Source organism: Papio anubis, chromosome 16, assembly GCF_008728515.1.
Source record: "Papio anubis isolate 15944 chromosome 16, Panubis1.0, whole genome shotgun sequence".
Lineage (NCBI taxonomy): Eukaryota > Metazoa > Chordata > Mammalia > Primates > Cercopithecidae > Papio > Papio anubis.
In genome coordinates, this window is record NC_044991.1 from 37112352 (window position 1) to 37126921 (window position 14570).

The following is a 14570-nucleotide window of genomic DNA, read 5'->3' on the forward strand; positions in this document are numbered from 1 at the left end:
ATTTATAGAACAGAAGACTCAACATTAAGATGACAATACTCCTCAAACTGATTGACAAATTCAATGTGATCTATACCAGAATCCCAGCTGATTTATTTGCAGAACCTGACAAGCTGCTTATAAAATTTCATATAAAATTGCAAGGCAGCCATAATAGCCAAAATAATCCTGGAAAAGAATAAAGTAGGAATCATACTCTATTTCCTGATTTCAAAGCTTACTACAAAGCAACAGTAATCAAGACAGTGTGGTCCTGGGACAAGGATAAACATTTAGATCAACGGAATGGAATTGAGTCCAGAAATAAATGCACATAGCTATTATTAGCTGATTTTTACATGGTGTCAAGATCATTTAACAGAGAAAAGAACAGTCTTCAACAAATGGCATAGGACAACTGGAGAGCCAATGCAAGAAAGTGAAGCTGGACTATTACTTCACACCTTAACTCAACTGAACTCAAACAACTCAAAATGGATCATGAACCTACATTTAAGAGCTAAAACTATAAAACTCTTCCAAAAAACAGGTGTAAATCTTTGTGACCTTGAATTTGGCAGTGGAATTCTTAGATATGCCACCAAAAGCACAAACAATAAAAAGAAAAAAGCAGATGAACTGCACTTCATCATCAAAATTTTAAACTTTTTTTTGTTTTTTGAGACTGAGTTGTACTCTTGTTGCCCAGGTTGGAGTGCAATGGCGCGATCTTGGCTCACTGCAACCTCTGCCTCCTGGGTTCAAGCCATCCTCCTGCCTCAGCCTCCCGAGTAACTGGAATTATGGGCACCCGCCACCACGCCCGGCTAATTTTCTGTATTTTCAGTAGAGACGCGGTTTCACCATGTTGGCCAGGCTGGTCTCAAACTCCTGTCCTCAAGTGATCGGCCCGCCTCAGCCTCCCAAAGTGCTGGGATTACAAGCCTGAGTCACCACGCCCGGACAAAATTTTAAACTTTTATTCTTCAAAGGACACCATCAACAAAGTGGACAGACAATCCACAGAATGTGGGAAAATATTTGCAAATCATTTCTCTCATAAGGGGCTTATATTCGGAATATATTCTTTAAAACTCTTACAATTCAATAACAGGCCAACCCAATTTTAAAAGGGCAAAGAGGCCAGGTATGGTGGCTCACGCCTGTAATCCCAACACTTTGGGAGGCTGACGCAGGTGGATCATCTGAGCTCAGGAGTTCGAGACCAGCCTGGGCAATGTGGCAAAACTCTGTCTCAACCCAAAATACAAAAAGTTAGTCGGGTATGGTAGTGCCTGTCTGTAGTCCCAGCTACTCAGGAGGCTGAGGTGGGAGGATGAACTTGACCCTAGGAGATGGAGGTTGCAGTGAGCTGAGATTGTGCCACTATCCTCCAGCCTGGGTAACAAGAGTGAGACCCTGTCCCAAAGAAAAAGGGGGAAGAGGAGACAAAGAACCTAAATAGACATTTCTCCAAAAGATACACAGATGGCCAGTAAGCACATGAAAAGATGCTCAACACCACTAGTCATCAGGAAGATGCAAATCAAAACCACAGGAAATACCACGTCACACACCCACTAGAACGGCTAAAGCCAAGTCAGGTAACAAGTGTTGGCAAGTGTGGGATGGTTCTTTGGCTGGCCTTGGACCAACTCAGTTCCTTTTCTTGCTCATAGTTCTCAAAAGTGACTGTAGAATGTGATGGGAATGCAATATCCTGAAATAGGGAAGAACTGCCTAAAAATGTCCAGCCTTGCTCCTGTCCCTCCCAGGAATGTAACATCTTAAGTGATGGCACCACTGCCTGGGACAAGGTGGGCTCTGTACCTTTCACCCCTGGAAGCAGGACGTTTTTCAAAGCATTAGCTCAGTGTGTCACATGAACCCTGAGGTGTATAACCCAGAGTGGGCTGCCTTTCGGGGTTCCTCTGCCACCATGCAAGTGTGGCCCCTGCAGTCAAGACTCTATCTGCCCTGGGCACATTTCCTGAGCCATGGGGGACCCATTCAGAATGAATCCTAGGCTTCTGTTGTCCTTTACTGTCTATTTGTAAATAATAAACCCTCTTCATGTAACACTGTACATGGATGTCCTTATCTCATCAGACTCAGACAAGTTGGTAAGCAGCACACAGTAAACATGCTTCACATCAAAAATGTGGAAAAACTGGAACCCTCATACATTACTGGTGGGAATATAAAATAGTGCAATCACTTGAGGCTAGGAGTTCAAGACCAGTCAACACAGGGAAATTCCATCTCTTTAAAAAAAAAAGTTAGCCAAGCATAGTGACACATGCCTCTAGTCCAAGATATTTGGGAGACTGAGGCAGGAGAATCGCTTGAGCCCAGGAGTTCAAGGCTGCAGAGAGCTATGATCATGCCATTGTACTCCAGCCTGGGCAACAGAGCGAGAACCTGGGAAAGTGGCTGGCAGTTCTTCAAATGATTAAACCATGTAATCCTGCAACTCTACCCCTAGGTATACACCCAAGAAAAATGAAAACATATCCACATAGAAACGTAACATGAATATTTAAAACAGCATTATTCATAATAGCCAAAAGATAGAAACTGTTCAAATGTTTATCAACAGATAAATGGATGAACAAAATGTGGTATATCCATACAATGGCACAGTATTTGGCCATAAGCAAATAATAAAGTACTGAAACGTGCTACAACACGGGTGAACTTTGAAAACGTAATGTTAAGTGAAAGAAGCCAGCCAGAAATGACCATATTCTATAGATTCCTCTCACGTGAAAGTCCGGACTAGGAAAAATCTATACAGACATAAAGTAGATTAGTGGTTGCTTAAGGTTGGGAGAAGAGGTGACAGCAGATAGAGGGACAATAGCTAAAGAGTACAAGTTTCTTTTCAAGGTGATTAAAATGTTCTAAAATTGACTGTGGCGATGGATGCACACATTTGTGAAAATATTAAAAATCATTGAGCTGTACACTTTAAATGGGTGAATTTTATTGTATACAAATCATATCTCAACAAAGCTGTTTAAAGAATGTGGTAACCAGCTCCAAAAAAATAATCATATTGGAGAAAATAGAATGTAGGATTAGGATAAATGTCCGCCTTATTATTTTTCTCCCTTCCCTCAGAGTGATATCAGCCTATCACAAAAGTAGTACTCAATGAAATGGAAGAGAGAAAAGAGGCAGTGGAGGAAACCTGGATTTCATTACATGAAAACAGTAAGACCACACTGTACACTACAACGCAGCATCACCAAGAGTTAGACTCAAAGACATCTCTGCCTTTACTTGGACACATAAAGTACTAAAAATTAATTCACCAAATAAAATTCTAAAATCAGATTTCCCAAATAGTTGCCATTTAGCAAATGCTTCTGTACTAGGAATGTATAACTGGTATTAATACATCTAATCCACACAACCACCCTCTGTGATACACACATAGCCAACTTTCACTATTCATGAATCCTGTATTTGCAAATATGTCTACTCACTGAAATTTATTTTTAACCCCAAAATTAATAATCATGGTACTTTCGCAGTCATTTGTGGACATGCACAGTGTCATGTGACATGCACAGGGCAGTGAAAAATTGAGTCACCCAACACACACATTCCCAGCTGATAACAAATGAGGACACACAGCCTACTGGTTTCAGCCCTTGCACAGAGATCACCAGAGGGGAAAACTGTAGGGAGCAGCAGTGTAGCGTAGTGTGATAACTTACACCAAATTTGGCCTGAGAATGGCTCCTTCCTGATTCTTCACTTGAAGAACTGCAATATTACTTATACAAAGTCCATTAAGGAAAAGCCTAACTTAGGAGCACGCTTTTGTAACAGAAAGCAGAGTCTCGGCCAATCACAGCAGTTGGGCTTCAGTCAATCACAGGTTGCCAACTTACCTGGCCATATTCAAATAAGCCAAAGATCAAACTGTTTCTATATCTCACTTCCGTTTTCGAGAGCTCCCCAAACCTCTTCTGGTTCTGAGGGCCACTCAATTGGCAAACTGTTCACTGCTCAATTAAACTGTGTTATTTGATTTATCTAGGGCCCAGGCATGGTGGCTCATGCCTGTAATCCCAGCACTTTGGGGGGCTGAGGCAGGCAGATCGCCTGAGGTCAGGAGTTCAAGATCAGCTTAGCCAACGTGGTGAAACCTCTACTAAAAACACAAAAATTAGCCAGGCGTCATGGCGCACATTGGTAGTCCCAGCTACTTGGGAGGCTGAGGAAGGAGAATAGCTTGAACCCAGGAGGTGGAGGTTGCAGTGAGCAGAGATCGCCCCACTGCACTCCAGCCTGGGCGACAGAGCAAGACTCCATCTTCAAAAAAAAGAAAAAATTTATCTTGGGGTTTAGTTTTAACAAGAAGCTCCAGCTCTCCAGAGTTTAGGAATTTAAGTCATTTTCCGATGGTCAGAAAGCTGATAAATGGAAGACTGTATGAGCCAAGCAGTTAAAGTACATGAAGTGAAGAAGCTGATGATTGAATCAGTAAAGAGTACTTAGTAAGTGAGCAAAGAGAATAAAATGAAATCATAAAAACACAACCTAAGGTCGGGCGCAGTGGCTCACACCTGTAATCCCAGGAAGTCAGGAGATCGAGACTATCCTGGCTAACGTGGTGAAACCCCGTCTCTACCTAAAAAAAAATTAAAAAAAAAAAACAAAAAATTAGCTGGGTGTGGTGGCGGGCACCTGTAGTCCCAGGAGAATGGTGTGAACCCAGGAGGCGGAGTCTCGCTCTGTCGCCCAGGCTGGAGTACAGTGGCATGATCTCAGCTCACTACAACCTCAGTCTCCCGGGTTCAAGTGATTCTTGTGCCTCGGCCTCCTGAGTAGCTGGGTTTACAGGTGTCGTACCATTACGTTCGGCTAATTTTTTTTTTGTCACGTTTTTAGAGACAGGGTTTCACTATGTTGTCCAGGCTGCTCTCAAACTCCTAGCCTCAAATGATCCATCTTCCTCGGCTTCTCAAAGTGCTGGGATTGCAGGCGTGAGCCAACGTGCCTGGCCATCAATAATCATTTTAAATATAAATGTTCTAAATGGCCCAATTACAAAGCAGACTAGAAAAACAATTTGGTGGTTCCTCAAAATGCTAAACACAGAATTACATGATCCAATGATTCCACTCATAGGTACACACTCAAAAGAATTGAAAGCAGGGACTAAAAAAGATACTTGTACACCAATGTGCACAGCAGTGTTATTCATAATAGCCTAAAGGTAGAACCAGTCAAAAGTGTCCAGAGTGTGACATATACTCCCATATACTCCCACATACAATGGGAGTATCATTCAGCTTTAAAAAGGAATAAAATTCTGAGACATGCAACAACATGGACAAACCTTGAAAACACTATGCTAAGAGATATAAGCCAGACACAAAAGGTAAAATATTATGATTTCATTTACATAAGGTAGCTAGAATAGGCAAATTTATAAAGACAGAAAGTGGGGAGGGGGACAAGGAGTCACTGTTTAACGGGTAGAGTTTCTGTTTGGGATGATAAAATTGTTCTGGAAATAGACATTGGTGACAGTTGCACAACAACGTGAACATACTTGGTTCCATTGAATTGTACACTTAAAAACAGTCAAAAAGGTAATTTTATGTTATGTATGTTTTACCCCAATAAAAAGAGGGGGCAGAGATTCTCAAACTGTGTTAAAAAGCCAGACCCAACTGTTATGTTACCTACAAAAATGTCCACTATAAACATAAAGATGCAAACAGACTAAAATAAAAGGATAGAAAAAAATACACCATGCTAACACTAATCAGAATAACTGGCTGTATCAATGACGAATAAAATAGATTTCTGAGCAAATATTAACCAAAAATAGTGAAGGTCATTTCATGATAAGCATATTATTCATCAAAAAACTAGAACAATGTTAAGCATTTATGTACCTAATAAAAGAGCTTCAAAATACACGGAGCAAAAACCAACAGAACTGAAAGGAGAAACAGGAAAATCCAAAGGTTATAGTCAAAATTTCACAGCAGCAAAAAATGTATCCTTTTCAAATGCACATAAACCATTCATAGAGACCATATTCTGAACCAGTCTGATAAACTTTAACAGAACTCAAATTAAGTATGATCTCTGATAAGTGAATTAAATTAAAAATCACTAACAGGAAAAAATACCTGGAAAATCTCCCGTGTGTGAAAATTAAGTAACACTCTTAAATAACCAATGGGCCAAAGGGAGTTCTAGACTATATTTCTAAGTGGATGAAAATGAAAATACAACATGTCAATATTTGTGGCACACTGTTTAAACAATATCTAGAAGGCAACTTATGGCACTCAAGATCTGTATCAAGGCCGGGCACGGTGGCTCAAGCCTGTAATCCCAGCACTTTGGGAGGCCGAGACGGGCGGATCACGAGGTCAGGAGATCGAGACCATCCTGGCTAACGAGGTGAAACCCCGTCTCTACTAAAAAATACAAAAAACTAGCCGGGCGAGGTGGCGGGCGCCTGTAGTCCCAGCTACTCGGGAGGCTGAGGCAGGAGAATGGCGTAAACCCGGGAGGCAGAGCTTGCAGTGAGCTGAGATCCGGCCACTGCACTCCAGCCTGGGCGACAGAGCGAGACTCCGTCTCAAAAAAAAAAAAGAAAGATCTGTATCAAAGAAGAAATGTCTCAAAACAATGACCTCAGCTTCTACCTTAATAAACAAGGAGGAGAAAAAACAAGTTAAACCCAAAGTAAGCATACCAAGGAAATAAATATAAGAGCAGAATCAAAGAAATAGAAAACAGAAAAAGATAAAGAAAAACAATGAAACCAAAAGCTAGTTATCTGAGAACAGTATAGCCAGACTGATAATGGGGCAAAACAAAGAAAGCAGAATTACAAGTATCAGGAATGAGAGAGAGAACATCACTACAGATTCTAACAATATTAAAAGGATAATAATAAGTTAATAGGAAGAAAAAACAAAAGAGAAGTAAAAACAGAAGGAGTGAAAACATTTTTAACCAAAAAAAGGATAGTAAGAAAATACTATGAACAACTTTATGTCAGCCAATTCAACTACTTAGATCAGGGGTGTCCAATCTTTTGGCTTCCCTGGGCCACTTTGGAAGAAGAACTGTCTTGGGCCGCTAATACTGACGATAACTGATGAGCTGAAAAAAAAGAAAAAGTCTGTGCATAAATCTCATGATGTTTTAGGAAAGTTTACGAATTTGTGCTGTGCAGGATTCAAAGCATCCTGGGCCACATGCAGCTCGCAGGCCACAGGTTGGACAAGCTTGACTTAGATGAAATGGGCAAAACCTGTGAAAGATATAAACTAAAAAAGCTCATCCAAAAATAAATAAATAGGTAACCTCAATAGGTCTAGATCTACTAAAGAAACTTAATTTGCAGCTTAAAGCCTTCCCACAAAACTCCACGTCCAGATGGCTTCACTGGTAAATTCTATCAAATATTTTAGGAAGAAACAACACTAACTCTATACAAACTCTTCCAAAAAACTGAAGGAACTCAATTTGAGGTCAACATTATTCTGACATCTAAACTAGACATTAAGAGTGCTACAAATATCTTTTGTGAACAGAGACATAAAAATTCTCAAGACAACTTTAGCAAACTGATTTCAACAGTATATAAAAATAATACAACATGATCAAGTGGGGTTTAATCCAAGGAATGCAAGGTGGCTTTAGGATTTAAAGACCGATAATTCACCACATAATTAGACCAAAAAATGGAAACCACAGAATGAACTAAAACTATAAAACTTCTCTAAGAAAACACAAGAGACTTTGGCTTTGACAAAGGATTTCTTAAATACAAAAAGCAGAAATATAAAGGGAAAAAATTAATCAGACTTCACTATAATTTTTAAATGTTTGCTCCCAAGACATTGTTAAGAAGTAAAAAGACAAGCCACAGATTAAAAGAAAACATTTGCAAAAGATATATCAAACTAAAGATTTCCATCTAGAATATGTAACAAACTCTACATTTAAGTAAGACAACCGAAGGTAAAAATGGGCAAAAGATCTAAACAGATGCCTCACCTCGCCCGTGATAATATACAGAAAGCAAACAAGCATCTGAAGGAAATGCAACTTAAAACCACAATAAGGTAACAGTGCACTGGAATACCTAAAACTAAAAGGGCTAACCATATCAAGTGTTGGTTAGGAAGTTGAGCAACTGGAACCCTGATATGCTGCTGCTGCCAACGTAAAATGGCACGACCAGTATGAAAAACAAAAAGTCTGGCAGGTTTTTCTATTTAAGTAACCACACACCTACTATACAATCCAACCATTTCACTCCTAATCTTTTTTCCCCCAAATAAATGAAAGTGTATGTCCCTACAAAGACTTGTACACAGATGTTCATAGGTTTCTTTTTCTGAAAGCCAAAAACTGGAAACAATCCCAATGTTCATCAATCATCTGAATAAATAAATAAAATGTGGTGTATCTACACACAGAATACTATCCAAAAATTAAAAGATGAGGCAGGCAGACCACTTGAGGTTAGGAGTTCAAGACCAGCCTGGCCAACATGGTGAAACTCCGTCCCAACTAAAAATACAAAAATTAGCCAGGTGTGGTGGCATGCGCCTGTAATCCCAGATGCTCGGAAGGCTGAGGCAGGAGAATTGCTTGAACCCGGAAGGCAGAGGTTGCAGTGAGCCCAGATTGCACCACTGCAGTCCAGCCTGGACAACAGAGCAAGACTCCGTCTCAAAAAACAAGGGAAAAAAAAAAAAAAAAAGAAACTACTTACACATACAATAATGGATGAATTTCAAAATAAATAAGATGAATGAAAGTAACTGAGGCAAAAAATGAGTATATACTATATAATCTCATTTATAAAAAATTATAGAAAATGAAAACTTATCAATAGGGTCAGAAAGCAAATCAGTCAGTGGTTGACAAGACAGGTGGCAGGGAGGGATGGTAGAAAGGAACTACAAAAGGGCAGAAGGAATGTTTTGGAGGTCACGTTCACTGTCTTGGTTGTGCTGGTTTCACAGATGTATGCACTGTATTAAATTATACACTTTAAGCCCAGGAGTTTGAGGCTGCAGTGAGCCGTGATTGCACACTACATTCCAGCCTGGTGACAGAGCAAGACCTCACCTTTAAAGAAAGTTTAAAAAAAAAAAAAATTGTACACTTTAATTACCTGCAGTTGATTCTATGTCAAGTATACCTCAACAAAGCTGCAAAAAGGCCAAAGGCTGGCGGAGGTTTCAAGGAAAGCCAGAGAATGAGAGAGAAAATAAAAATAAGAATACATGAGTCTAGGAGAACCAGTATCCCGAGTCTGGAAAGGGAAGAGAAAAACGTCAAGAAATCATCAAACAGCATTCCCTAAAATGCTGTTTGAAGAACATAAGACTCCAAACTCAAAGAGTGAGCCACGTACTGATCAAAATGAATCTGAATTTAAAATAACATCTATACCTAGGTACCTAATAATGAAAGTTTATACTATCAAGAAAAAGATCTTTTTAAAATCTAGAAAGGAAAACTGATCACAAAAGAATGAAAGCATACGAGCACAGAAATGAAGTCCTTCTGGTTTCCACACTAGCTCTGACATTTATCAGCTGAGGGACCTTGGTATCTATGATACTCTACCCTGCTGTGTTTCCATTTTCTCATCTGTAATAATAATAAACAAAAATAATCATTATTTTTCTGAGACGGAATTTCGCTATATCACCAGGCTGGAGTGCAGTGGCCCGATCTCAGCTCACTGCAACCTCCGCCTCCCGGGTTCAAGGGATTCTCCTACCTCAGCCTCCCAAGTAGCTGGGACTACTGGCACGCCACCACACGCAGCTAATTTTTGTATTTTTAGTAGAGACGGGTTTCACCATGTTAGCCAGGATGGTCACCCACCTCAGCCTCCCAAAGTGCTGGGATTACAGGTGTGAGCCACCATAACATAATAACAATATTGGTTGTCTCTAAATATCATGCTTCTATTATTTGTACGTAATAAAAATAATTTCAACAGTAGGAGTCATGTGGTTGTAAGGATCAAACAAGTTAATAAAGTTCTTAAGACAATGGTAAATGCTATATAACTGCTGGTTAAATAAATATATCACATTAACACCGAACTTGTCATCAACACCACTAGATGAGAGAGTACAAAAGAACAATTTCTTTCAAAGTTTTCAGGGAACCTAATACTAAAACTCGAATTCCTGGCCAGGTGTGATGGCTCATGCCTGTAATCCCAGCACTTTGGGAGGCAGAGGCTGGTGGATCACCTGAGGTCAGGAGTTCAAGATCAGCCTGCCCAACATGGTGAAACCCCGTCTCTACTAAAAATACAAAAATTAGCTAGGCATTGTGGCGCACCTGTAGTCCCAGCTACTTGGGAGGCTGAGGCAGGAGAACGGCTTGAACCCGGGAGGTGGAGGTTGCAGTGAGCCAAGATCACACCACTGCACTCCAGCCTGGGTGACAGAGCTAGACGCTGTCTCAAAGAAAAAAAAAAAAACAAAAAAACCCCTTGAAATCCATGCCTAGCTAATGAGCACTCACGTGTATAAGGGTAGAATGGAGCTATTTTGGGGCCTACAATGACTCGGAAATCTCACATCCCACACAGCATTTCTTAAGAATTAAGAATAAAAACTAAGAAAAGATTTAAAGGAAGAAGGACGGGCCAGGTGCCATAGCTCACGCCTGTAATCCCAGCACAAGGGGGGCCCAGGCAGGCGGATCATGTGACGTCATGACAGAGAACAGCATAGCCAACATGGCAAACCCCGTCTCTACTAAAAATACAAAAAAAAAAAAAAAAAAAAAAAGCCAGGTGTGTTGGCTCATGCCTGTAATCTCAGCACTGTGGGAGGCTGAGGCAGGCGGATCACCTGAGGTCAGGAGTTTGAGACCAGCATGACCAACATGGCAAAACCCTGTCTCTACTAAAAAAAAAAAAAAAAAAAATTAGCTGGGCGTGGTGGTGCACACCTGTAGTCCTAGCTGCTCCGGAGGCTGAGGCATGAGAATGGCTTGAACCCAGGAGGCCGGAGGTTGCAGTGAGCCACTATCACGCCACTGTACTCCAGCCTAAGAGACAGAAGAAGACTCCGTTTCTAAAACAAATGAAGAAAGATGCTGATCCAGAAAACAGTACCTCCCACTGAAGAAAGATATGACAGCAATAATAATAATAAAATCCCAGATGCAGCTTTCCAGCAAGCCTACAGAATAGCCAGGTATGACAGCAACAAAAATAAAGAAGACCCCAAGGAGGACTCTTCAAGAAGAAAGACTCTTGATAGACTACCTGGTAAAATAGAGTTTGGGTGCAGAAAGATGTAAAGTGGAAAAAAAAAGGCACCTCCAGGGAAAAAGACAAAAGCAGCACAAAAAACAAAATCGCAGTACATAACCTGAATCCACACAGTGTCAACACTCAACTATCCGATTTGATTTTTCAGCTTTTTAAATCTGTATAGTCAAAGCCCTGATCATTTAATTTTGGATGCTCACAACGCAAAGTACAGCTGACAAACTTGAGGTGAAAGGGAAGAAAAGCTAAGATCGACCTTAGAAAGCATTAAGTCAAGGGATACTTTACACAGGTGATGGAATGAAAAAGGCAAATTACTTAGTTATAAAGCTTACCAATGAAATATATATAGTGATTTACTCCATTAAGAGTATAGAGGGAGGCTGAATAAGTGACTAAATCCTCTCCTATCCAGCTAGAATTCAACAGATCTAAAAGCGATAAAGTATAAGTATACTTAGAGACAGAACCAAAACAGTTAAAAGTGGAGAAATGGGATGAGAAGGGGTAGAGCAAGAACTGTTGCTTTTTGTTTAACCCACGTAAAAGTTCAATAAAGTTCGATTAAAATTTTACAAAGGAAGCAAGCATTCAATTTAGCAGTTGCTTTTTGAAAAAAAAAAAAAACAAGAAATAGTGGGAATGTCACTAAAACAAGGCTTTTGGTTCCTCCTTGGATAGAAGCCAAGAAAGTTTAAAAAAAAAAAAAAAAAAGCAGAAATAAGTTCACACTGACAGGCAAGCACTGCCTTCAAAAACCAAGGAGTGAGGTACGAATGATGTGCCTCCGAACATTTCCAATCCAGAAATTCTAATTAAGTGTACAAAATCGAACTCGCACGGAATGATGAAAACAATAAAAACAAAACTCAATAATGGCCAAAAATCTACTTACATATTAACAATAAAAATTGTACTGCTCGAGTATATCCAGCAATCTTGAAATTTTCAACAAGCACCCACCCTGTCCAGTAGTCGGGGCACACAGAGAAGAGTAACTTCTCAGAATTCTATAGCGTTCGTCCTGGACCTGACATACTGCTTTCAGCGCCCAATCTAACCAGAACAACAAATGGTCCTGAACACTAGGAGAAAACCTTTCAGGCACGACTGATAAACAACGAAAAGCTCGCCGCCAGGGATTCCTTTAAAAGGTTGTCAAAAAGCAGGCCTCCGAATCCGTGCATCCGTAACCCGCTAGCTCAGCCGACCTGGCATGCATTGCTCAACAGCCTCTGAACCTCTTCCGAGACCCAAAATGCGCGGTCTCGAGAGGAAACAAAGCAGTGGGCGGGGCCTTCCGGTGCCGGGAAAAAGCGGGTAGGGGAGGAGCGGCCCTCCGAGTTCATTACCAGATAGGCCCTTGCCCAGCCGAGGGTCCCGAATCCCTAGCCCCCGGGGTCCTGAATCCCACAGCTCGCGTCCCACCGCGTGTGGGGCTGCGACTGCTCGCGAGGCTGGCAGCAGGGCGCGAGCTCCGGCAAGGCTCCCCGGGGGCAGGCGGCGGAGCCCGAGGGCCGCGGCCTAGACGTGCCAGGACCCCCGGCTCGAGTGTGGCGGGCGCCTGGAGCCTCCTCACCTTCTCTTCCACGCAGTTGACTATGATGGACGGGTACTTGCGGCTGAGCCAGCGGAAGAACGCCGGGACTCCCATAGCTGCACACGGCTGGAGGCGGCGGCTGCCCGGCTGACGAGCGTAACCAAAGAGACGGGAGCGGCGGCTGAGGGCACCAGCACTTCCTCCCACGTGCGTCCCGAGACCGGAAGTGGCGTCACGGCGCCGCCGCCGGGGAAACTGGGAAGGAGGCTCGGCTGGGTGACGGAGCGGCGGAAAAGGGCCTGGCCGGGCTGCTTGTCGGAAGCCGGGTCCGGCGGCGGACTGGGTAGCGAAGGCTGCAGCTCGCCCTCGGTGGTCCCAGCCACGGAGCGCGAAGCCGAGCGCGTCTGAGTCGCGGGGGCTCCGCCGGGGTCTCTCAGCCCCAAGCCCTCCGGCTCCCTGAGCGCAGAATCTCTGCGCTCTGCATGCCCGGGGGGAGGTCTCCCTTGCCCGTTTGGTTACCTCTTGTTTGGAAGAGCATATCTTCTTTTGCCTCCATTCTCACCCATCTCTATCTAGGGTAGAATCGAAGCATCAAAACTCACTCGTTATTTCCATTTCCTGGTTTCTCCTGGTTTTGTGCCACAGTACGTAACTGGACTATCGAAAGGAGCATTTTAAAGTATTTTACAGTAATAATGGCTGGTTTGCACCAACAATTTGCTTGTTATTTATGCAAATAAATAATTATAATAGTTACCGAATGGAATCTAGCCGGGGTTTAGCATCCAATACAACCTTCTAGCTACAATTATGGGTATAAACTAATTGCTAATGTGATTTTCCAGCATTTTCTGAGCGTTTACAGTGTACCAAGACATTGACTAAGGGATTGCCCTGTGTAATCATCACTTGAGCCTTGTGAGGGTACTGTTAGCACCCTCGTGTAAATGAAAAGAAAGCCAAGTTATAGAGGGGGTTAAGTCACTTACGCACATAGCTTGTTTCAATTCAAGCAAAGGTCATTTTTAATCCGTCCTTGTTCTAACACGATACTTTTATCCTTTGTTTTCTGGTGGTCTCAAACGAATCTTTTTCATATGTAAGGAGAGGTCTGGAAGAGGAGGTTTATTTGTCCGTTTGCTCAAGCCTGGAAGTCTCCCTGAATCCCCTCTTGGTTTGACACACATCACACAGTGCTAAATGCTCACCTCAAGAGGCCTCTGTGAAAGTATTTCTCCGAGTTACCTCGCAGGCAGTATTTATTGCCCCTCCTCTGTGGTCTGATGACTACTTTGTTTAAACTACTAGTGTGGAAATTAGAGAAATTGTCATCCCGTGTTTTACTTAAGGATAGTCAAAACTATTCCAAAGTATTATGTCTGTGGTGAAATTCCTCCTTTTACGTGGAAACTGCCCCTCTGGTTTCCCTGGGGGGTGCATTATAGGAACATGCACACTATAGGCAGTTCAGGGATAGCTGGCCAAGTTGAGCCATTTAGAATCCTCAACCAGCATTTTGGCGTGTGTGTGTGTGTGTGTGTGTGGCGGGGGTGGTTATTGTTTTGTTTTTGTTTTTTCAGACGGAGTCTCATTCTGTCACCCAGGCTGGAGTGCAGTGGCAAGATCTTGGCTCACAGCAACCTCCACCCACTGGGTTCAAGTGATTCTCCTGCCTCAGCTTCCCGAGTAGCTGGGATTACAGGCGCCTGCCGTGACACCCCGATGGTTTTTGTGTTTTTA

General features: G+C 42.2%; 1 protein-coding gene across 8 annotated transcripts in view; it reads right to left on the bottom strand.

Moving 5' to 3' along the window:
• The window catches only part of XRN2 (5'-3' exoribonuclease 2), an 87272-nt gene extending 73683 nt beyond the window's left edge, over positions 1-13589 (bottom strand). For 4 of the 8 annotated variants that reach the window (XM_009216639.2, XM_009216638.2, XM_009216637.2 and 1 more), the window contains exon 1: positions 12870-13589. In XM_009216639.2, coding sequence (XP_009214903.1) covers positions 12870-12944 — 75 coding nt within the window. In that variant the 5' untranslated portion in view covers positions 12945-13589. Of the gene's footprint in view, positions 1-12185; positions 12850-12869 lie in introns of those variants that run through there. The other 4 variants (XM_021921301.1, XM_021921299.1, XM_021921297.1 and 1 more) reach the window with 4 other exon arrangements.
• Between the last annotated feature and the right edge of the window lie 981 nt (positions 13590-14570).